The sequence below is a fragment of the Anolis carolinensis genome, chromosome 2 (genome assembly GCF_035594765.1).
Source record: "Anolis carolinensis isolate JA03-04 chromosome 2, rAnoCar3.1.pri, whole genome shotgun sequence".
NCBI classification, from domain to species: Eukaryota; Metazoa; Chordata; class Lepidosauria; order Squamata; family Dactyloidae; genus Anolis; species Anolis carolinensis.
This window is the reverse complement of record NC_085842.1, coordinates 173,886,852-173,912,351: the sequence shown is the minus strand read 5'-3', so window position 1 is coordinate 173,912,351 and position 25,500 is coordinate 173,886,852. Positions and strand designations below refer to the sequence as shown.

At 41.1% G+C, this 25,500-nt stretch overlaps 2 protein-coding genes across 6 annotated transcripts; one reads left to right on the top strand and one right to left on the bottom strand.

Moving 5' to 3' along the window:
* Positions 1–568: 568 nt before the first annotated feature.
* nemp1 (nuclear envelope integral membrane protein 1) lies at positions 569–17,445 on the bottom strand. 2 transcript variants are annotated; one of them, XM_008115095.3, is made up of 9 exons: positions 17,223–17,445; positions 13,185–13,300; positions 11,206–11,425; positions 9,180–9,252; positions 8,892–8,985; positions 6,656–6,770; positions 5,098–5,323; positions 4,057–4,233; positions 569–3,503 (listed from the first exon to the last, which is right to left on the bottom strand). In XM_008115095.3, the coding sequence occupies exons 1-9, from the start codon at positions 17,278–17,280 to the stop codon at positions 3,296–3,298; spliced, it is 1,287 nt and encodes a 428-aa protein (XP_008113302.2). In that variant the 5' UTR covers positions 17,281–17,445; the 3' UTR covers positions 569–3,295. The 2 variants fall into 2 exon arrangements, with proteins under 2 accessions (XP_008113302.2, XP_003223686.2); XM_003223638.4 differs by having other exon boundaries at positions 4,057–4,230; positions 17,223–17,437.
* Positions 17,446–17,733: 288 nt separating this feature from the next.
* On the top strand, positions 17,734–23,557 carry LOC100553256 (uncharacterized). 4 transcript variants are annotated; one of them, XM_003223637.4, is made up of 4 exons: positions 17,734–17,881; positions 20,622–21,296; positions 21,940–22,089; positions 22,255–23,557. In XM_003223637.4, the coding sequence occupies exons 2-4, from the start codon at positions 20,807–20,809 to the stop codon at positions 22,977–22,979; spliced, it is 1,365 nt and encodes a 454-aa protein (XP_003223685.2). In that variant the 5' UTR covers positions 17,734–17,881; positions 20,622–20,806; the 3' UTR covers positions 22,980–23,557. The 4 variants fall into 4 exon arrangements, with proteins under 4 accessions (XP_003223685.2, XP_008113301.2, XP_062827190.1 ...); XM_008115094.3 differs by lacking the exon at positions 17,734–17,881 and adding an exon at positions 17,902–19,730; XM_062971120.1 differs by lacking the exon at positions 17,734–17,881 and adding an exon at positions 19,737–19,934.
* Positions 23,558–25,500: the final 1,943 nt, after the last annotated feature.

Here is a 25,500-nt window from a genome sequence, read left to right as displayed (position 1 = left end):
GGAGATTACATACCTTGAAAAGGGGTCATGGTAGGATCTCAAGAGATCATGAAATGTTAAATTTATTAACCAGTTTATATGGGCAAACTTGATTGAAATCACTATGTTTAATGTAACATCTGATAGACAAACTAGAAGCCATTAATTTCATCTCCAACTATTTGTCAAATGCATGAAAATTACACATTGTTTGCACATTGATCACATCTGGTTACAATGTATTTCAGTACACTCAGTTACAATGTCCAATATAGAGGCTACTAAATGGAACATAAGTAGCCACTTGCCTGGAAGAAAGGGCTCAAACTCTGAAGGCTGTCCCTTTAAGGAAAAACTCCATGCCCAAGCCTGTCAGGAAATTAATGTAATACGAGAGGAAAACCTCACAAGCAAACAGTGGAAAGGTAAATATTGTGTGACAAAGCTGAGGCAATTGCTTGAGAACTTTGTATGAAAACTTGTATAAAAAAGGAATTTGGGTTTTCTTCACCACTACAGCATCACACAGAAGTCCATTTCCTACCGAAAAGGGGCGTTATTAAAAAAATTCAGACTTTCACACCTAGAGTAAAAAGCATTGGAGTGATATCTCAATATATTTATTGTCATTTGTACAATTTAAAAAAATACTAGCTTTATCTTCTATAACAAATTAAATTGAAAGAAACAAGTAACACATAAACATTACAGCTGCAAGTAGTTTCATCACTGTTAGGAGATATTCCCAACCACCACCACCATAAAAGCATCCATGGCTTCTATTCCTTAAGATACATTGCATAGATCAAGTAACTGGCCTTTTCACAGAATGAGCTGCAGCTAAACAGAGTCCTGGAATTCAGTGCTTCACATTTGTTTCAAATGTGGAAGAGACCAGTGACATTTTACATATGCAGATTACATGAAGTGTGGGTCAAATCTGCTAATTTTGTGACTGAACATACTTAGTTAAAAAACATACTAAGTCAGGGACTTTGCTGTTAGATAAAACATCTGTGGTTCTTTAATAAAAAACGCACAATAAAAGTGATTTGCTTTACTGCTGAACCCTAAAATAATACAAAAGAAAAGAAAATGAACAAAACTACTTGCAAGGTGGTATTACAAAATCAGCAGTCCTATTGCCCTTCTGTCAGTTTTGTAGCAACACCTCTAGGACAACTTATTCATATCTCAACAATATGCTGTGTGCTTCCTTTCCCTGCTCTTTGGGTGTAGTGGGAAAGATTTGAGGGCCCTGGATAGGCTGTGCACATTCACAGAGGATGGCCATTTTCAGCAGCAGCCCTGTGTTTGTGGTAACTTTTCATTCCATTCATAAAAAATACATCCACATCTATCTTCAGTAGGGCAATATACATGGTTTATGCCCTCCAACAGTGTACTTTAAGCTGGATCATTCTGCAGTGAGCACATGCACTCTACTTCCATGGAAGGACTGGGAGAATGGGAAATCATAATCAGCAGGTTTCTAGGGATATTTGGAACTGCTAGAGGAGGGGAGACCACTGAGACCAAAGAAAGAGGTACTATCCAGCTTAAGGACTAAATTGGATTCTGGCCTCCAAGTCGAAGGTTTCACCAATTACATGTGTAATCACTTTGCAAGGACACTCAAATGACAAGCTAGAAAAGTGAAAATGAATAGCTAGAACAGACAAGATTGTTGGTAGCTACACGTTTTCCCTCTTTTTATATTTGCTTGCCTTTATCAAGTGTTAAGCAAGAAATTAAGGCACAACTTGGCTGTAAAATGTTTCTTAATGGACTTCAGAAGCCCACACAATTCCCCATTCTGTTACGATCTGATTCAGCCCAGTGTAGGAAAAGATGAGCAACTTTGAAAATGGGACGCCTTCACTGTATGTCTCTATTGAGACCGCATCTGAAAATGTGGCAGTGAAGACATACTCTTTTTAAACTCTGTATTGTCAGGAATCCTGATTTCAGCAATAACCTTTGATGTAAAAGTGGCAGTGGGAGAATGCAATAGACTTAGTCAAAACTGTTTTTTAGGACCTCTTTGCTCAACTCTACTATAAAACACTGCTAGCAACATAATAGATCCCTATATAACTCATTTGAGCAGAGGTTTAGTAGTTGGGCAGCAGACCAGCATTAAAATATCAGAGCTGCAAACCACACAAGAACACAGGCAGGTCCTTGAAAGCAACAGGTCACATGTTAAATCCCACTAAAAGACTAGTATTAGTCAATCAGTCTTGCCCGACATCAAACAGTGGTTCTGGAGAGTTATGATGTAAACATTTGTTGCACATTTACTTCTGCCACATCTTCATTGATGTACTACTGTCCCATAAGGGGAAGTGCAGAAGTACAAGGGCAGTGATAAAAAGTGTATATGAAGTATACCTGTGTACTGGCAGGTTTAGCATGTAACACAACATTTTGAATAAGCAAGCAGGGTGCAAATAAAGGTACACTTCAGAAACCCTGAGGGATTTATTTAGGAGGCCTACAAGTTGATTGAATTCCCTTTTCATGAGAAAACAAATAATTTGTTCAATGGGAGAAAGAGACCTAGATACTTGTCTGTTTCCAAAGATCTCAACACACTTCCTGAAACAAACATCAACTTCCATTTTCCACTGAAAGGCAACTCTAAAAAATCCAAAACAGGAAAAAGTACAAAATACCATTGCACTTAGATCTTCCTTGCAAGCAAAAATAATAATAAATCTTGACTGATCTGCAGTGTGGGTCATTTCCTGATCAATGCAGATCTGTGGAGAGATCAAGCCTGATAGTTTAAACAAGTTTTGCCCAATGAACAAGTACAGGGGAATAGACTGGGCAAAAATGTCACACACGTGGCCTTAAGAGGACAGTACTGTGCACTTTCAAGGGACAAAGGAGAAATGCAACTTACAATACTTCTGTCAAGCTGAACTGACATTAGACACTGGCATTTTTAAAGCCCTTGTTTTTACCAAGACAAAAAAGTTCATCAGTAGCAGGCTTTCAGCAGATTCTAACAACCCACCTTAAATGCATTTCTCTGACCCTTATGCACAGCTTGCAGCTAAACCATCTGGCTGATTTGCAATTGCTCAGCACTCTGACATATCCAGATTGCAATTCAATTCACATTTGATTCACTGTCAGAGACAGATGACCAGACTTTAATGGCACACACTACCCACTGCCATGGTTTCCAGATCGTCCCTTGCTTCAGATGGGCCTGCCATACAGAACAGGCTTTACAAAGACGTATTCCAAAGGACAGCAAAGCTGCAGGCCAACAAGGATACCAATCACTCTGCTGGTATGAATATTAGCCATCCCTATCTGGAAAATTCTGGTAGTTCTGGGGCCATGAGGCATCCAAGAAGTCCTCATCGTCAAAGCTGTAATCTCTTTCCTCACCTTCCTCTTCAAACAATTGGTTCTCTAGAAAGGATCCTCCCAGCCCATATTCCTGCTCATGGACCGAGATCTCATTGGGGATGACATGTGAAGCACCCTCTACAAAGTCAGCAAATCTAGAGGAAAGATAGAAAGTAAGGAGTGAGGGCATGTCAGGAATAAAGGAAGCCCTTTCCATTACTTAAGGTTTTTGTTATACATAGAAACATAGAGCTTGGAAAGTTTTTTTTTAAATGAATAAATATGAAAACGTTCTGAAGCCATCCATAACTTGACCAATTGTATGCTGGTTTTCGGTGTTTCTCATCCTACTACTGGTCAGTTATGGAGTAACTCAACATGGACTCCACATGGCACAGTATTGATCCTTCTTAAAAAGCCCACAATAGTGTCATGCAAGTTATTGAAGCAGTATGTTATTATGTTTTTTAGAAGCACCTTCCCTAGCTCTGCTCAAATATTTGTCTATTAAATATATGTAAGAGGCTTCAAATTGGCTAGAGGGCTGCAAAACTGCTCCACTGTGGATGCATCTGGCACACAGAGGGGACAGAGAAAGATCAGTTCTGAATCTCATTTCTATTTCCATTACAACCCCAGATTCCACCCCTGGGGTCTGTAAGATGAGTATCCTTTTCAAGGACTCTGAAAATATCCCAGAGCAATTACCTCTTTGGAGACTGAATGCGGGAGACTGCTTTCCATGCAGAGAACTCGGGGCTGCTGCAGTACTCCCGCAACTCCTCCAGGGCTTTGCGTGTCTCTATTTCCCCCTGTATTCGGTACTCCTCCTCAGTGAGCAGGCGTGGTGGGCTGGGCTTTGCTGTGGCTGGGAACATCTTCCTGCTAGGATAGTAAGGGCATTAGTGGCAGCTTCAAGCCTGAATCTACTGGAGGTGGGTTTGTTCCAACAACTCTTAAGTAATGCTCCTTATTCCCATCCATCACCTGTAGATGGCATAGGCCCAGATGACGAGGTTCTCAAGAGACAGGCATTGGATACAGACTTTCTCCCAATGGCTCTAGACCATGTTTATGCAGCAATACTAGGCCTGGGGCAGGGGGGAGAATCTGTCCTGCAATTTTTCCTAGATTTGGAGGTCTGGATTGAACTCTACTCACATTTGCTCAGCCCCCTTTGATATAGTATATGCTGTATGAGCATATGATTACACCTTGCTGTTCTTCATAAAATAGAATTATCATATTAAAAAGGACTAGAAGCTGACAGTTGTTTTGCCATCAGGATGAGAATCGTGGCTCTTTCCATGTTGGGTGTAACTTTAAGCAGCCCCCACCACTGAAGGACAATGGGATTCTCATTCCTCGTTTATGCCTCGAGAACTTGTCAAAAATGCTAGGTTTGCTGGATGGCTATGTGATCTAGAATGGTAGGAGTTAACATTCCACACTCCAACCTGAATGCTAGGTAGGGTCTTAAATACAATGAAATTCTCTCAAATCTTATGCCAAAGGGCCCTCTATCAGAATTTCAATCATTTCAACTTTGCCTCTATTCTATGCTCAAACAAATACACAAACAACTTAACCACAATCTGGTTAGACAATAAGCCTCATGGAGGAAATATATAACTAAAGACCTAACCATCTAGTGCTTCAACAACTTTCTTCAATAAACAACTATTTCTTATGAACTCTTATTGGATTGTGTCTTCTACATGAGTAATGCTTACGATTTCCATCCATCACCTGTAGATGGCATAAGCCCAGATGACAGGGTATTCCAAGTTTTTAGTGCAGACTGCAATGATGATTAAACCAATGGAGATCTGAGGTATCTGAATGCTTAAGTAGAGGAGCAGCAAGCCGAGAAGTTGCAGGCCCCAAGTGAGGAGATTGATGCTGCGTTCATTCTCCAAAGGGCCATATTTGTAACACACAGCAAAGCTGATGCACCCCACAATCACCAGGTAACCTTTAAGGAAGGAAGGAAAAGCATGTGATACATACAAAGTAGAACTTCAAGAAATATTTCCCCTTAAATATCGAAAATAATTGAGGGAACTAAGTTTCATCCCAAAAAGTGAGAAATCAGCATAAATATGCCCAGAGTAAACTGCTGATCTTGAATATCAATGATACTAAAAACGACAAAAGATGAGAACACACTATTGAGTGCACAAAACAGAATGTAACAAAAGGCAAAAGCCCATTACACTCGGAAGGTCTGGAACCATATGTTTCTGATGAAAAATAGATGACAAACAATTACAATCAAGACTGATTCAGCGAGCAATGACAACTGAACAGGCAGCCTTTAACAAATCACTCTAAACACATATATATCTATTAGAACCATTGGTGCCATGATTTCACTTATAATCCCCATTCCCAGTACGCGCGCCGGGGGGGGGGGGGGGGGGAGAGAGAGAGAGAGAGAGCGCTTTGGATAGCATAGGGAAGGGTTAACACCACTGTGGTGTTTATTTTGCTGCCCCTGTTCAGAAGATTTCACCTCACTTTCTGTTCCTGTGATCACTGGGTTTTGAAAAATTCAGCTCATTGTGGAAAAAAGGATTGGTGAGACCTTTTCCCCATGATAACTCTTTCAGAAGTTAATTTCCCTTCCAAGGGGTAGATTTTCTCTCACTTCCTATTATCTCAACCCCATTAACTATGAGTTGTTTGTAAGCTGGATGTTTGTAACTCAGGAACTGCCTGTACTAAGGTGTAACAACCCAGTTACCAAATAGTCTATATACCTCATTTCAAGAGACTCCAATCTTGCTTACAAATAATTTCCTAAACATTGCGTGCTCCTTTCCAAAATGGTGATCAAGGTAGCTTGCTTTTTTTTTCCATGTCAGGAGCAACCTGAGTCGCTTCTGGTGTGAGAGAATTAGCTGTCTGCAAGGACGTTGCCCAGGAGACGCCCGAATGTTTTTACCATCCTTGTGGGAGGCTTCTCTCATGTTCCCGCATGGAGCTGGAGCTGATAGAGGGAGCTCATCCACGCTCTCCCCGGGTGGCATTTGAACCTGGCAGCCTTCAGGTCAGCAATCCAACCTTCAAGTCACAAGGCTTTAATCTACTACGCCATCGGGGGCTCGTCGGGTAGCTTGCTGAGCCTTGATGAGAAGCTAATAGGAAGCTGCAAACAAGTATCAGAAGCTACACATTTAATAAAGTGTGGAAGTTGAAGGAAGATATCCTTGGTTTCCTAATTAGATTTGCTTAGAAATATGCAAAACAGTTTGAAGCTTAGGCTTTGAAAAAGAGATAATAGAAAGCTAAGTCATGCACTCACCCAGCAGATATTCCCAGTATGATCTGCAGATCTCTTGCAGGTTTCTGAAAACCAACTGGATGAGGTAAACGGAAAAAGACCAGCCTCCCACAAACATGAGGTAGATGGGACTTTTCTAGAACACAAAAATCCCACAAAAAAAAATGTCAGTATTTATGACACAACAGACAAATCAATTAGTACTAAAGAAGGCACAAACAGTTGCTGGGCTACTTCCCGATGCATGTGCCATGTGTATTCGTTATTCATTGGTTTTTGTCTAGCAGTTGCCAAAGCGTCTGGGCAAATTTTCTGAAGAAACCTCCTGTTAGATGTTGAGATGAAACATTCAGTTGGATAGTCAAGGTGCTATTCTCACAACTGTGGATGAAAGGGACAATCTGTGCTTAGACTATGGGTGGGCAACATAGGGGTTGCAAGCCTCATTAGCTCTTTTCCAAACTCCTTTGTCAGCTTCAGTGTTTTTCCCCCCTGGATCTGGTATAGAGCATAACATTTCAGGCTACTGAAAATAAATGAGCAGTGGGCAAACCACAAGCACTTATGAGAAAGGATTAAAATAATCAGAAAAATAACAAAAATGCCCCAGGCCACCACTCTAACCCCACTATATTATATTACTGCATTGTGCTGGAATGCTGTCACAAGGAACAGCTGAATACTTTTCAAAACTCCACAGAGATGTTTAAACATGTAAAATTTACAGGAAAATATATAGAGCCTTTTCCAACAGAGCTGACATTTTAATCTAATTTCAGTCTCTTATGTTAAGCCACTTTGAGTCTCCTTTGGGAGAGATAATGTGGGGTATAAATATCATCATCATCATGCTCAAAATTTAGCATAATCATTTCCTGATTTATTTGTTGGGAAGGCATCTTAGGGAACACAGCAAGCAATCTGCATTCCCCTCTTGGTAATGCACCTTTTCTTACAAAATTAGCCTTTTCTGGGATTTCTTGAAGCATAAAATCACTAACACTTGAACAGAACTAGGAAAAGGTTCTGTTATCAAATGGAATGCCAGAAAACCCCAGGACTGCTGTTTGAGTATCTGGAAGCTATAGTCCAAAATACTAACTCTTTCAAGCTCTGCATATGAACTTGCACAGTCAGACTGGTAGGAAAGAAACACACAGAACTAATTATTCCCACCCCCATCAGGAAAATACTTCACTATATTATAAACTGCACTGAAATAAGTTCAGGCTTTCTAACATCAATATGTTCCAAGTTTTAGCAAAAGGACATACTGATACTGTGCCAAGCAGTTTTATAATAGATAAGACCCCTGTAGAATAAAGGTTCAAGAAGAACTATCTTTTGTGGGGAATATGAGACTATTTCTCTAACTTCTGGGTGCTCATGTTTCATCCTTCCTCTATGAGAATCCTCAATGTCCCCCTATTTAGGCTCAATGACTACTATCAGAGTTCGCTATAACTTCTATCTTTCCAATGTGCTTTGCTGTTTATTTCCCCTTTTTTCTGACTCGGTTTCTTTGGAGCAAACAGAAGGAATGCCGAGAGATTCATATTGCACAATCTTCCTTCTGTCCACCACTAAGGAAATAGGTTTCCCATAAGGCAGTGATTCTCAACCTGTGGGTCCCCAGATGTTTTGGTCTTTGACTCCCAGAAATCCTAACAGTTGGTAAACTGGCTAGGATTTCTGGAAGTTGTAGGCCAAAACACCTGGGAACCCACAGGTTGAGAATCACTGCCATAGGGAAAAGAAGACAGAAGAACACATACATATATTTGTTGCCATCTCTTGCCAGAACCCTTAAGGATCCTTTCAGAAATGCATGTGAAGATTAGGAAAAATTAGGAAAGCAGCAACAGGAATAGCAAAATTGTGTTGGAGATTGTAGCCCTGACTGAGTAAGCGGCTTTTTCTACATGTTCCCCAGATCATGGATGGATCCACACTTTAGAATTAATGCAGTTTGACACCATTTAACTGCCATTATGCAATGCTATGGAATCCTGGGATTTGCAGTGTAGTGAAACACCAGCACTCTTTGTCTGAGAAGGTCGAAGACCTTACAAAACTACAACTCCTGTGATTTCATAGCACTGGGTTACACTGATGTCAAACTGCATTAATTCTACAGTGCAAATTAATTGAATGAAGCAAAAGCCTCAATGAGACCTTTGGAAATAGTGATCAATCATTTAAATTGTGCCACCTGTTGCTAAATAGTCTGGCCGACAATAACATGCTTTTTACTCACCTTAGGCACCAATCTGGACACTACATAGATGACAATGAGCAGTGAACCTAGCACCCCGATGCTTGTGCCAGCTGAATAATAGAACCATGAGCTCCTGCAAAGACAACACTTATCTCAGCTGTTGTGCAAAAAGAAGATCTACGCAAACACAGTGCCCCAAGGAGGAGAAATTATTAAAATAAATAAGTGAAATACTCAACTTCTGGAAGACAGCAAATAATCTGTCAATAACCAAGTATATGGTTATGCAAGCAAAAACCTATCTACAGTGACCATTGCAACACTCACCTGCTCATCAAGTCACTACAAAAGTACAGCAGAAGGCCCACAAATGTAACCATGAAGAGCTTGGGATCAAATGCTAGAAAGTAAACAAAAGAACCCTTTTTAAAATCAGGTGTACTGACCCGACCAAAGAGCTAATACATTAGAAGTGGGAAAACTGCAGATCTCCAAATGTGGTTGGACTGCAATTCTCAGCATTCCTAAACATTGGCTATGCTGCCAGGGCTGATGAGAAGTTACAGTACAATATCTAGAGCAGGCTTCTTACACCTTTCTCCCATTAGCTCAAGTCATTTTTATATGACTCCAGTTATATAGAAATACAAAATAGGTATAAAATTAAACTTTTACTTATGATAAATCAGCATTTACAAGACTAATAAACAGGCTGATTTTCCTATTTATGAAGAACATTGGAAGTTTATTTTGCAGAGCCCACTGTAAACACTGTACAGGCAATCCCCAAGTTACATACATACAATTCACCTACAATTCATAGTTAAGAATGGATATGAGACAACAGGAAGTGAGAGAAAATCTACCCCCAAGAAGGGAAATTTACTCCTGAAAGAGTTATCATATGGAAGAGGTGTCACCACTGAAGCTTTATCATCAATCCTAGTTTCCACAACAAGCCGTATTTTTTTCAAAATCCAATTATCACAGGAAAAGAAAGTGAAGTAAAATCTTCTAAACACGGGTACAGACAGCAAAATGAATGTCATAGGAGTCTTAAACTTTCCCTATGCTAACAAAAATTAATATGAATATACACGATTGGCTGGAGTTACAATTAAAATGTACCTATACCTACTTACATACAAATACAACTTCAGAACAGACTTACAGAATCTATCTTGTCTGTAACTTTTACTATTGTCAGTTATTTCTAACACAAATACCGAGCTAAGGATACCACCCATTTGGGATCTACAGTTTAAGAGGCAGTGATCTAGTATTCCTGTCCTAGATCTTTTGTATACAACAACAGGCCCTCGTGGCTGCCAAGGCAAATGTCTATGCAGGACTAATGCCACGGAGCTTGCAGTGATTTTTCTTTCTACACAAACATAAACACAACAGAATGGGATACACAAAAATAAAGTCGATTTGCGAACCCAATCTACCCTACCCACTAGGGCAGTCATGTGGACCCAGGTAAAGAAGAGATAGCTATTAAAGAGCAAGCAGACTATCGTAGTAGTTCTCAACTTGTGGGTCCCCAGGTGTTTTGGCCTACAACTCCCAGAAATCCCAGCCAGTTTACCAGCTGCCCCCATTTAAGTACACTATGTAACAAGATTTGAAAAAAAAATGTTCCTGGTTTGAAAGTGTTATTTCCCGTTTAACTGTGTGGTACTTACTTCGAAAGTAGTTGTTACCCTCCAGAAACTTCATTTTTGTGGCTGCCATGAATTATGCTGAATTGAGACCTTATGAGATATTCATTGAAATATAGCAAAATGTGCTGCAGGATGTCCAGCAAAAACAAAGTTTTTGAAGTTTAAAAAACCTTTCCCATGTTTTTATGATAGAACCAATTAGAAAATGACATTTATAACCCAGGAACAAAAATCATGTTACATAGTGTTATTCAATTACTTTGTATTTGTTCGGTTAACCAGACACCAGAAGCTACCACCAACAGTGCATTCTACGGGATCACATTTATAGTACTGCATAAACAACTTAGTTAAAAGTCCCATATTACATTATCAGCCCACTTGCCATCCTTGTAATCCTGAGGCTATACAAGGCCCTTCCACACAGCCAAATAACCCAGAATATCAAGGCAGAAAATCCCACAATATCTGCTTTGAACTGGGTTATCTGAATCCACACTGCCACATATTCCAGTTCAAAGCAAATAATGTGGGATTTTATTCAGCTGTGTGAAAGGGACCTCAGACAGCAGAGCCAACAGTTACTATTCTCAAAATTAGGAAGGAACAAGACTAATTGAGTGCACTAGCAGTACTAGATGGCAACTTTCTCAGCACTCCAGCAATCAATATAAAACAATACATACTACGAGCAACAATGACATTGTAATTTGAGGGTAATTCGACGGGCTCAACTTTCAGGCAGGTTTTACTACTGTAGAGGCCTACAGCAATGTAAGTATCATTGAGCTTCTCTTTGAAAAAAGAACCAATGTAATTCCACATGTTGAACCCCTCCAGTTCTTTCAGCTTCTCCTCATTTTCGACTTGGATGACCCGAATCATCTTGTCGCTTTTTACTCGAATCTGTACAAAGTAAAGGAGAAAAGGACAACACGTAATGCAAAAGCACCAGAATGTCAGCATTTAAAGGATATTTGAACCCACCACCACACATACTGGATAGAGTTATGGTGCACTTACTTTATAAGGAAATTATCCAGATACTCAGGAGAAAACGACAAAACAGAGCAGCTCACTCTTCTAAAGTTGAACTTAACTGTTCAATTAACGGAGCAGGAGGTAGATCAATGCCCCTGATAAATTAAACTACTTCACAGGTGGAAGACCTTTCTGGATCTCAAGTTTCAGGGCCCCTTCTACACTGCCATATAATCCACATTAACTGTTTTGAACTGGATTATCTGAGTCTACATTGCCATATAATCCAGTTCAAAGAAGATAATCTGGATTTTATAGTCGGATAATCTAGGTTATCAAAGCAAAAAATCCATATTATGTGATTTGAACTGGATTTTCTTAGTCTACACTGCCATATAATCCAGTTCAAAGTAAAAAAAATGTGGATTTTATACAGGTTTGTAGAAGGGGCCTCAGATACCATTATGGGAGAAATTGCTGTGTCTCAAGAAGCTAGGCACAACTGATGATGAACCACAACCAGTCAGTATGACTCTGTTATTCCAGTGCTGGAGGCACTAATCAAATAGTACTGAGGGCATCACATGGTCCTTTCCCATAGCGACATTGTTTTTATTGTCTTATCATTTTCATCTTTTTGCTATGTTTTTTATCAATCTGTTCTCTCACACAAAAAGTTAAAACTAGGTATGTTTTATTCCTCAAATCAGAAATATGGTTATTGTTCAATTTAATTAAAAGTAGCAAAGCAGCAGTGAAAGAAGTGGTACAATGTAGGGAATGTGAAAACAAATACTGTAGAGATAAGCTGGATAACTCATAAAGGTCAGCAGTTATATCTTGCTACAAAATAACCAGGGTTACAAAAGGCAGCCTTGTATTTTTTTTTCCGTGTCAGGAGCAACCGGAGTTGCTTCTGGAGTGAGAGAATTGGCCGTCTGCAAGGACGTTGCCCAGGGGACGCCCGGATGTTTTTATGTTTTTACCATCCTTGTGGGAGGCTTCTCTCATGTCCCCGCATGGAGCTGGAGCTGATAGAGGGAGCTCATCCACACTCTCCCCAGGTGGGATTCGAACCTGGCAGCTTTCAGGTCAGCAACCCAACCTTCAAGTCACTTATTCCACTACGCCATCTGGGGGCTCCAGCCTTGTATTTGACCAACACTGATTGATTTCTCAAGCCATGAGGTAAAATAATAACAGTATGAGATGCTGCTACTGTGAAATTTGCACATCTAATACCTGTATGGACTTCTGTGGCATACTCCACATGAGGCTGCCTTTGAAAAGTATTTGAAAACTTCAGCTGGTACAAAATGTTGTGCTCAGGGATTAATCGGGCTAGTTAGTGGACATATGTGGCTCCTTGCTTACAACAATTGCTATAATTGGTTACTGGTCCATTTCCAAGTACAATAAAGAGCATTTGTTATGAGCCTTTTGATTTGTAATAACTGGCTTTAAAAACTGCAGTCTCCAATAGGAGCTAGCCAGGTTTTAAGGTCCCAAGTAGAAATAGCAGGAAACAAAAGACAATGCATCAGGTTTTATTACTTCAAAAAACTGTATGCAGCGATTTAACAGGGATTTACAGAATCTAGCATCAATTCTCTTTAATATTTTGGGGCAAATATAGTTCAGATATGGATACGTTTCAAGAAACAGAAAGGACTCTAACTCTTACCTGAATCCTTGTCCATATATCATGCCATTTTGGTATCAAGTCATTTGTGTAACAAAACTGCTTTGGGGAATTGTTTCTATATACGATGTTTTCTTTAAGTGGCATCACCTCTCCACCTTCAGGTTCAAATAAAAAACAATAACAACTATATTATAATGTGATAATAACACTGCAAAGAACTCAATTTTAGAGCAGAGGCTGATATGTGCACTGTTAGTCTCAGTCTAAATCTCATGAAATCCATCTCACGATCCCTGAAACAGCAGCCCAACATACAAGCCTGTGAGTTATAGTATTCAACAAACTGCAGCCATTAACAGAAAACAAACTCCACCAAAAATGTGTACATTTGATATAAAAAAACCCTTAAGGTTTCAGTGTTTTACATTAATCTAACATGGCCACTATGCAATTTCAAAGAGCCTAAGGCAGCATCGCTAAATACAAAGACCGTATGAAGATAACAGGTATCAATAACACTATGTAACACGGTTTTTGTTCCTGGGTTATAAATGTCATTTTTCTAATTGGTTGTATCATAAAAACATGGGAAATGTTTATTAAACTGAAAAAAACTTTGTTTTTCTGGGACATCCTGCAGCACATTTTTCTATAGCTTTTCAATAAATATCTGATAGTCTCAACCAATTCGATATAGTTTGTGGCAGCCAAGTTTCTGAAGTAGAACAATTACTTTCAAAGTAAGTACTGCACAATTAAGCAGAAAATAACACTTTCCAACCAGACAGGGGTTTTTCCAATTTTGTTAGTTTAATTTATCTTAAACATGTTACATGTATGTAGGTATTAGTGTGACAGAAGCTAATAAAATAAATTATCTCAGATACCCTATAAGGGATGCAGAGAGGGAAAGAGAGGAGGGAGATGTGCCTTTAAACATATTATACCCTCCTAGCACAAAAATCCTATAAAAACGTGAAGCCAAAGGATAGACTGGATTGACACTATCATATAACCCATTTTCTGAATCCAGATTATCTGCTTTGAACTGGATTATAAGAGTCTACACTGCCATATGACCAGTTCAAATCAGATAAACTGGATTCAGAAACTAGATTATATGGCAGGTTAGATTGAGCCTGTAGAAATGACAGTCGCAATGCTAACCCCCTCCATGGAGATAAGTAGAAATATCAGAAAGATCTTAACCAAGTATTTTATACTCTCCTTATAAGAAAATAACTCAGGTAGGTACACAGCAACAGTTTCTGCAACATGCCATAAAACAGGGCAAACCAAATGCTAACGTCAACACAACTCATGTATATGGTACACTGTATGAATATGTAAACTGAATATACAAAGACTTGGATGAGATGAGAATAGGGTTTTGTTCCAATCTGCACTTCAGTACTGTATCTGAGAATGAATACACATACAGGCACACCTCAGCCTAGACTTTATGTATTGTTCAGTTGAAGATAAGAACTGGATTAGGATTCTCAACTGTTTTAAAAACTTTATAATGATTTATTTCCTTAACGTTCAGAAAACTGCAGGGCTAGGGGCAGAGAATTCCACTGCTGAACAAGTTCTTTCTAATGTTCAGCTGGAATCTCCTTTCCTGTAATTTAAACCCATTGCTCCCAGTCCTAGTTTTCAGGGCAGCAGAAAACAAGCCTGCGCCCTCTTTCTTATCATACCCTTTCACATACTTATACACTGTTATAATGTCTCCTCTCATGCCCAGTTCTTTAAGACACTCCTCACAGGGACTCATGGTCTCCAGACCTTTGATCATTATAGTCGCCCTCCTCTGGACACCTTCCAATTTATCAATATCCCTTTTTAACTGTGGTGCCCAGAATTGGACACAGTATTTCAGGTGAGGTCTAACCAAAGCAGAATAGAGGCACCATGATTCACCCGATCTAAACACTATATTCCTTTTGATGCAGCCCAAATTCCCATTGGCTTTTTTAGCTGCTGCATCACAGTTGGCTCATGTTCAACCTGTTGTCCACGAAGACTCCAAAGATCTTTCTCACATGGACCGCTGTCAAGCCAGGCATCTCTATCTTTGCATTTCATTTTTTCTGCCTAAGTAGAGTGTCTTACATTTGTCCTTGTTGAAATTCATTTTGTAAGTTTTGGCCAATCAGTTCTCTAATCTATTAGTCATATTGAATTCTGATCCTGTTGTCTGGAGTCTTAGCTCTCCCTCCCAATTTGGTGTCATGTGCAAACTTGCTAAGTATGCCCTCTAAACCTTCAGCCAAGCCATTAATAAAGATGTTGAACAAAACCGAGCCCAGGACAGAATCCTGCAGCACTCCACTCATCAGTTCTTTCCAGGATGAAGTGGAACCATTGGTGAGCACCCTTTGAGTTCAGTTACTTAACCAATTACAGATCCACCTAATAATAGCATTGCCTAGCTCACATTTGACTAATTTGCTTGCAAGTAGGTCATGGGAAACTTTGTCGAAGGCCTTACTGAAATCAAGATATGCTACATCCACAGCATTCCCTGCATCTACCAAGCTTGTAACTATTATCGAAAAAGGAGATAACATTAGTCTGACATGACTTGTTTTTGAGAAATCCATGTTGACTTTGAGTAATCACAGCATTCTTTTCTAAGGGAATGCAGACTGCCTCTTAAATAGTCTGCTCCAAAATATTTCTTTGTATTTATGTCAGGCTGACTGGACGGTAATTGTAGAGTCCACTTTTTTCCCTTCTTGAAGAACAGGACAATATTTGCCCATTTCCAATCTGCTGGACAATGAAAGCCTGGGTAGACTGTGCAAAAGGAATCTGCAAACCCCACCTCCTCCAAGGTGAACTGAACCATCTAAACTGGGCTTTCCAGGCCAATGGATACTCCACCACAGACATCGGAAGACCAAGAACAAACCAGGAGAGTAAAGACAAGGATACACCCAGAGGAAAAGTGTTCTTACCATACATCAAGAGAATCACTGACCGCAGAGGGAAGCTGATGAAGAAGCACAGCCTCCAAACTATCTACAGACCCACCAAGAAAATCCAACAAATGCTATATTCAGCAAAGGACAAGAAGGATCCTCTCACCTACCGTATACCATACAGATGTGGACAAGTCTATATAGGGACCACCAAACGCAGCAGCACCCAGACACCAATGAAATGCACTGTAAACTAACGCAACCAGAGAAGTTAGCCATAGCAGGGTACTCAATGAACCAACCTGGACACAGCATATTATTTGAGAACACAGAAATGCTGGACCACTCTAACAACCATGTCAGACTGCACAGAGATGCCATGGAAATCCACAAGCATGCGGACAATTTCAACAGAAAGGAGGAAACCAGGAAAATGAACAAAATCTAAAATCAGGACAGTAAATAAAGAACAAGTCAGAAACCTGAGGAATTCCAGACAGGAAACAATCAGGGCCAGCTAACACTTCCCAACAAAGGATTCCCCCAGGCAGGAAGCAGCCAGGCTTTGAAGCTGCAAGGCCATTCGATGCTAATCAAGGTGGCCAGTTGCAACATTCACACTTACCTCAAACAGACAAGAGTTCTCTCTCTCACCCTGGACATTCCACAAATACATAAATCTCACTTGCCTAGTTTCCAACAGACCTCACAACTTCTAGGGATGCCTGCCATAGAAGTGGGCAAAACGTCAGGAGGGAATGCTTCTGGAGCATGATCATACAGCCCGGAGTTTATAGCAACCTAGTGATTCCGGCCATGAAAGCCTTCGACAACACATTATTGCTATCTTTCGGGGGTGCTTTGATTGTGCTTTTCTTGCACGTAGGTCTCTTCCCATTCTCATATTGCATGTCATTATCTACATAACAGCCCTGTGAGGTAGGCCAGGCAGAAGCGGCGGCTAGTTTTTTTCTCAAAGCTATACAGAATCGTAGGAGATGCAGTAGTTTGATAAGGCCTTTAGACTTCCCTGCCAAAGGAGTACTGGTGCCTCACCAAACTACAAGTCCCAGGATCCTTTAAAATTGAGCTATGGTAGTTTAAAGTGTTATGATGAGGCCCCTGAAGGTGAATGATGCTCCTTTACCTGAGCCGCCCAGCAATAGGAGCGCCAGGGACGCCCAGAGCAACGGCCCTCCCGCCATCGCCGTCCTCCCCTCCTTCACCCGCCGCCCATCCTCGAGGAAAGCCTTCGCGCCGCGCGCCCACTGCAGCCTATCACGCGCCGGGCCCGCCTCTTTCGCCGCCAGCGATTGGCATGTCGACCCAGAAGGGGCGGAAAAGGCAACGCTGCTCACGGGTCGCCTTGAGTGGCGTCTCTCTTAGCCTATCAGCCGCACTTAACGTCACCGCGAGCGGCTTCTGTGAGATATACTGCTTCCGTACAAGGCTTCAATTCATGAACCCTATACTACGGAACACTGGGATTTGCATATTTAAAGGAGCCGCTTTTAGAATTCCAGAAAGCGCTTTGGCCTCACGGAACGACAAACCCTAGAATTCCACACAGCTCCCATAGCAGTTAAGCTGGCGTTGTAACAACAGTGCAGAGTGATTGGTCAAGTTAAGTCCCGCCCCTCTTTTCCATTGGGTAGAAGTAGTTGCCTTTCAGCCTATGGGAGGACAAAGGATTCCCGGCTTTTTTTTTGCCTCCATGTTAGTCATGAAGGGCCCTTCCAGACAGTCCTTCTATTCCAGGATCTGATGCCAGGTTTTCTGGCAGTCCCCACTGCCGGATAATCTGAGGTAAGATGATAACTGGGATCAGATCCTGAGATATAGAGCCTAACACCTCTGTAACTGCTGTGGCTCAGTGCTGTACCAGCCCTGTGGCAGAGAAGGGCTAAGAAACTTTTCATACTACAACTCCCATTATTCTGTAACATTGAGTCATAGCAGCTAAAATGATGCCCAACTGAATTCATCCTACAGTGTAGTCAGGCCCCGTCTACACTGCCATATAATCCAGTTTCTGAATCCAGATTTTATTCTTTGAACTGGATTATATGGCAGTGTAAACTCAGATAAATCCAGTTCAAAGCAGATAATGTGAATTTCAGAATGTTGTTCTTTATTGTCCTGATTTTAGAGTTTTTTTAAATACTGGTAGCCAGATATTATTCATTTTCATGGTTTCCTCCTTTTCTGTTGAAATTGTCCACATGCTTGTGTATTTCAAAGGCTTCTCTGTGTAGTCTGACATGGTGGTTGTCAGAGTGGTCCAGCATTTCTGTGTTTTCAAATAATATACTGTGTCCAGATTGGTTCAAGTGCTCTGCTATAGCTGACTTCTCCAACTGAGTTAGTCTACAGTGCATTTCATGTTTCTTGATTTGTGTTTGGACAATGCTGCGTTTGGTGGTTCCTATGTGGATCTGGTCCACAACTGCATGGTATGCGGTAGACGCCTGCAGAGGTGAGAGGATCCCCCTTGTCATTTGCTGAACATAGCATTTGTTGGATTTTCTTGGTGGGTGTGCATATAGTTTGTAGGTGGATCTTTGTCTTTACTCTCGTGGCTTGTTCTTGGCCTTACAGCTCTTCTGATGTCTGTGGTGGAGTATCCATTGGCCTATAGAGCCCAGTTTAGGTGGTTCAGTTCCCCACATGGAGCTGAAGCTGATAGAGGGAGCTCATCCACGCTCTCCTCGGGTTGGATGTGAACCCGTAACTTTCAAATCAGCAACAATGATGCAAATATCCAGATCTTTCGGATTCAGAAGCTGGCCCCCACTTATCAGAGGCAAGTGGGAATAATGCAACTGGTGACCTTGACTAGCATTGAATAGCCTTGCAGCTTCAAAGCCTGGCTGCAAGTATGCAATGATGCAAGTATCCAGATCTTTGGGATTCAGAAACTGGATTATATGGCAATGTAGATGGGGCCCAAAATAATGTCACTTCAAGATAAATTTCCTTGGAAATAGGCCCCACTGAGTTCAATTGAACTCTAGTGCCCTTCAATGCTGTTGGGCCATGTACCAAAAGCATTATCCTGACGTTTTGCCCATATCTATGGCAGGCATTCTCTGTGGGAAGTGGGAATGTTGCATTTGGCCACCTTGATTAGCAATGAATATTCTTACAGCTTCAAATCCAGGCTGCAATGATGCAAGTATTCCCTAGTAATTTGTTTGTATATGATTATAAAAGAATTATACAGTGCATATGCCTTTGTTCCCAGAGCACATAGAGCAAAGTTGCAGAGTTTGTCCCCCTTCCCCTATGTCAGAAATAACACCGAAATGCCTAATCCCTCTTTCTTTTTTCCTTCCTCCTCTCTTCTTGGTATCTCAAAGAGACAAACTGAGCATGCTCAGAAACTTCTCAGATCTCGCGCACAGAAATACCTAATCCCTCTTTCTTTTTTCCTTCCTCCTCTCTTCTTGGGATCTCAAAGGGACAAACTGAGCATGCTCAGAAACTTCTCAGATCTCACGTTAATAAGGAGGGAGGCTGAGATTTCAAAGAGAGGAGGATTTCTATACAAATAATGGGAGGAGGGATGGTGGGCGGGGCCTCAGAACTGTAATGTGATGAGAAATTAACTCCAAGAATGCTGATACATACTGGGTGGCATGGAAGTGTGATGAGGGTAAGCAGTTCTTCCATTTCATAGGAAAATGGAGCTCTACTCAGCCAAACATGTTCATCCTTTTAATTGTCTTAATGTGATGAAGTCCATGACTTCTTCAGTGGTGAAGTGGATTTTTTGAAATCATCCAGATCATTTCTGTGATGTGATGGCATTTGTTGCTCCCAGGCCTAAAATGTGGGAGGGGCCAAAATACCCACCCAAGTAAGGAAAATTTCTGCCACCGCCATTACCTTCTGCTCACCAAGCAGGTAGGTCTTTGCCAAAACAATTTCTTTTAAAAAAAAGAATAAGCCTTTCTGAGTCCTTCTCTCCCTCTCTTCCATGATATGCTTTGTGTTGCATGGGGAGGCCACAGATAGGCAGAGAAGGATGCCAGCTTTTCCTCCCTCCCTCCTTCTTCCTTTGGTAGGTAGCTAAGAGAGAGGAGAGGGGGGAAGGAAGGCTGTGGATGGCCACAGCATAGAGAAATGAGTGTGTAAGGAGGTGTGTGTTTGTGTGTGTATGTGTGTGGAGAGGGCGGGACCGTGCCTAGATCTTTATGCAACTAGTTACTACAGCAGTGGTTCTCAACCTGTGGGTCCCCAAGAGTTTTGGAAATCCCAGCCAGTTTACCACCTTTTTTCGTGTCAGGAGTGACTTGAGAAACTGCAAGTCACTTCTGGTGTGAGAGAATTGGCCGCCTGCAAGGACGTTGCCAGGGAACATCTGGATGTTTTTGATGTTTTTACCATCCTTGTGGGAGGCTTCTCTCATGTCCCCGCATGGAGCTGAAGCTGCTTGCTACTACCACTTGAAAAACATCACCTGTAGATTAATACTGATTTCATATTTTTTTACTTAACACATTTGAAACAAAAAGCACTGTAATATATTCTATTTATTTTACAGGTAGATTACTTTCTTGAACACATCAATGAACAGACAAGTACAACCTCTGCACATGCCGTGTGGCATTTTTGACAGTCCAACAGACGGAGGGGCAGTACTTGAAGTGTAGTATTACTGAAGGCAAAAAAGAATTGTCAGACACACTAGCAGTAGTTCTGTTGGGAACTTCATATTACATAGCTGTCATGGAACAGAAAGCCAAAGCATCACAAGCGAAAGGAAAAGGAAAGGGTACCCACTGGGGGTTCCATGAAATCCAAGATTTGCTTGATATTTGGGGGGAGAAAAAAGTGCAGGATGCCCTGAGAGCGGTCCATATAAACATAGATGTGTTTGAAGAAATAGCAGAACAGATGCGGAAAAGGGGCCGCAGTCGAACTGCTGAGGAGTGCCGCAACAAAACAAAGGCAATGAGGCTTGAGTACAAGAGGGTACAGGCACATAACAAATGCTTGGGAAACGCTCGCAAAACATGTGCATTTTACGCCAAGCTAGAAAACATTCTCAAAGGAGATGCAAGCATTGACCGTCCCAGGCTCTTAAGAAGTTGTCCAGTCCAAAGAGAGGAACTTCCTCTGACCCAAGATTTGGATGTAACCACTTTGGAAGAGACATGTTCCCAGAAGTCAGTACTGGATACACAAGCTGCTAGTCCTTCACTGATTACCGCGGAAGGTATTTCTAACACTAATATCTCACCGTTGTTATAGATCAGTGGATCTCAACCTGTGGGTCCCCAGGTGTTTTGGCCTACAACTCCCAGAAATATCAGCCAGTTTACCAGCTGTTAGGATTTCTGGGAGTTGAAGGCCAAAACATCTGGGGACCCATAGGTTGAGAAACTGTTATAGATAGGCAAAGTGACAGCTCTTCTTACAGTATCCTAAGCCACCCTCCTCAAGGAGTTGTGTTTTGAATATTTTGAAGTATTTAAACTTGACATGTCTTTACCTATTAATAGACACTATAGCAGGAAAAAGGTTATATAACTTCTAATGTAATACTGTCCCCCTGCTGTAAAAAAATGTATGTCTCGTGGCTTTATCCATTGGCCATAATAAGCGATTTTGCTATTTATTTATTTACTACATTTATGTCCCGCCCTTCTTACCCCGAAAGGGACTCAGAGCAGCTTACAAATAATATTTACATACAGTGTATAACACTAGCACTATATACCATCATATATTGTCTCCTTAATGTACAGGAATGGGAGACAGTGAGGAATATTCCAAATTGCTTTCTTGTGGTAATAAGTTATAAAAAGTGCATCTCAATGATGTAACTCTTCATTTATAAATGTTACATATAATTGCAGAAGAAGCAGATGGAGATGTTTCAGAACCGGTGAATGTCCATGTTCCACCTGCCCTTGTGGGATCTCCTTCAGTGACACCCACAACTGAAGCTGAAGGTGAGGGAGAACCAGGGACCCTGAACCAAAGCCAGCAGTTACCTGAACAAGAAAGTAAGTTGATTCCCCTTTCAGTTTGTCTAACAATATTGCACTAAAGAACTGGGACAAAGCTAGTTCTCTAACGAAATGGTGTACTGAAAAGTGATGGCAGTATTAGATAACATAAAGAGCAGGTATTTGAATGGATGTGATATGTACCCATACCTTTATTTACAGGAAAGGACCCCCTGGAAAAGGCAGCACTATCTCCTGCCACACGTTTACAGAATCTAAGGACCAGAAGACGAGGTGTTAGACGGGGTGAAAATATCGCTATGGCAATCATGCAGAATGCTAACGAGCAGGCCAGGCTGCAGCGCGAAGCCATGCGTGAGGACATCTCCAAGGACAGGCAGATACTTCTTAGCTTTTTTCATTACTTTGAGGAGGAGAGTAGAGTGTCCCAACAGAGGTTCGATGCAATAGAGAAACTGATACGTGATGTTTTGGAACAATCACGAGTGAAGAAGCAGTGTTGCACACATACTACAACTTGTAATACAGCGACAATGCAGGAGCAACAAGATTCCGTAGCTAGATCTCAGTCCGGTGCAACAGCAAATAAGAGGGGCAATCAAGCATCCAGAAATAGTCTCGCACCCAAAAGATTGTTCCCTGAAGATAGACATAGAATTGCACCACCCTGCCAGACTGATATTGACATGGCCAGTACTAGTGCGGTTTGCCATGTGCAACCACTCCCTGATCTTTTCAGGGGAGTGAGCCAAGGAGAGACTCCCCCCATCAGCAAACCTGTCACAACATACATTACGGAACCAGCACCTGTATCTAGCCAGCTGGCTGAGGCACGGAGAAAGCTGTCTGATGCCTTGCATGCCGAGAACACAGAGGGGACAAGGAAGGGTGAAAGGGAAAGGAAGAAGAAGCCGTACACCCCTTAGTTATTTGTGTTTATTTTACTGGCATGTATTTTGTATTTTCAGATAGGTTGGTAACAGCTGCAGGAAGTTATATGACGTTCTAAACATGATATTGTATTCCTATTGTTGCTGTTATAGTTTTTAGTTCAGAGGAAAAAATATCTGGTTGCAATTTCTGGACTGGTTCAGCATTGATCACTGTGCTTGTGATGTATTAGATGTGAAGTGACATCCTTCCTACGTTCTACTAGGAAGCAGTCCTATGTTATTTTTTATGTTTGTTTCAGTATTTCAAAAGGTTTTTCAAACTGAATTTAAAATTTACTGTTTTTGGCTTCTTCATTCTTATTTCAGTAGGAATACCTTCTCTGAATAAGCAGTGCATCAGGAAGTACCGTTTCCCCAAAAATAAGACAGTGTCTTATATTAATTTTTGCTCCCAAAGTTGTGCTAGGTCTTATTTTCAGGGGATGTCTTCTTTTTCCATGAAGAAGTATTTACATTTATTGTTGAACAAAAAACGAACATTTATTATATACTGTACAATAGTTGTCATCACAAACCAGCATAACCAGATAAACTGTGAATCCTATCAAGAATTTCTTATTACTACCATTATTTCCATTTTCAACAATCTATGGTACGTACATTTGCTGATCCTGCATGCTCTGGTGTTCTGTTTGGTGGGCATGCTTCCAGACAAAAACTTTGCTAGGTCTTACTTTTGGGGGAGGCCTTATATTTAGCAATTCAGCAAAATCTCTATTAAGTCTTATTTTCTGGGGATGTCTTATTTGCTAGCTGAAAGGTCAGTGGTTCGAATCTGGGGAGCAGAATGAGCTCCTGCTGTTAGCCCCAGCTTCTGCCAACCTAGTACTTCGAAAACATGCAAATTTGAGTAGATCAGTGGTTCTAAACATGTGGGTCCCCAGATGTTTTGGCTTTCAACTCCCAGAAATCTTACTAGCTGGTAAAGTGGTTGGGATTTCTGGGAGTTGTATGCCAAAACACCTGGGGACCCCAGGTTGAGAACCACTGGAGTAGATCAATAGGTACCATTTCAGCAAGAAGGTAACAGCTCTCCATGCAGTCATGCTGACCACATGACCTTGGAGGCATCTACGGACAATGCTGGCTCTTCGGCTTAGAAATTGAGATGAGCACCAACCGTCAGAATCGGACACGACTGGACTTATTGTCAGGGAAAAACTTTTACCTTTACCCTAGTGCTTGCAGAAGGTGACGATTCCTCCTTTGCAGTCTTTCTATCTCCATTTGTAGTAGGAGATACATCGCAAGTGTTACCAAAGCAAGGTTAGGAAATGGAGCCATGTGTATGAAAATGGAGGTTGTCTAAACGCCTGTAGAACAAATAAAGAAAAAGGGGAAAAAAAGAGAACAGGATTAGTTTCACTGTGATCTGGCTTCAAAAGTAGTAGGTGTGTAAGTCTCCTGAAGGTGAAAAGGTATAGAAATCAGTAATATGTCAGGACATTTGATAGAAACAAGGTTTCATTTTAGTCTCAATATGTGCCTAAATATTTCCCAGAGCTAGCAGATATTTATTTAATAAATGTGACACAAGCATATTAAACCCTCTAACATAATCTGGGAAGAGCACACATATGAGTTGTCATTACCTTTTATAAATGCAGGGTAATCCAAGCAGTGCATCTGCATTATTGAATTAATGCAGTTACACACATCAGACTCGTAAAGTTGCTCAAAATGCTGCTAAAGTACTGTACATGTGTCTACCCTTACCATATAATGCAGTTGCAGGCTGAGCATGTGGCTGGTTAGAAGGGGTCAAAGGTTCATCAAACCTTGACTTTTGGGGTGCATCTGCATCTTAGTTATTGCAGTTTGAAACCACACCACAATACTACATGGGAAATGTGATTAATGACTTAATTCTGGATGATCCCACACCGGGAGGAATGAAAAAGGGGTGAGAAGTGTGACAGCTATAGCATGAAATTTAAGTCTGCGTATATGATCAGTGTAGACTCATGTAAATATGCTAAATTCTACAACTACACAAGTCATTCTCTGCCAAAGAGTGCAGAAACCTCATAAAACTGGTCCTTTCAGCACTACTGTTCTTATTATTGCGTTGCCATGAGTTTTCTGGGCTGTATGGCTATGTTCCTGGAGCATTCTCTTCTGATGTTTCGCCCACACCTATGACAAGCATTCTCAGAGGTTGTGAGGTCTGTTGGAAACTAGGCAAGTGGGGTTTACATATCAGTGGAATGCCCAGGGTGGGAGAAATAACTCTTTTCTGCTTGAGGCAAGTGGGAATGTTGCAGTTGCCCAACTTGATTAGCTTTGAATAGCCCTGCAGCTTCAAAGCCTGGCTGCAATTAAACAATGATGCAAGTATCCAGATCTTGGGGATTCAGAAGCTGGATTATATGGCAGTGTAGATGGGGCCCTAGATAATGTCACTTCAAGATAAATTTCCTTGGAAATAAGCCCCACTGAGTTCAATTAAACTCTAGCTCCAGACAAATGTGAAGATGGTTAATGCTGCTCAGTG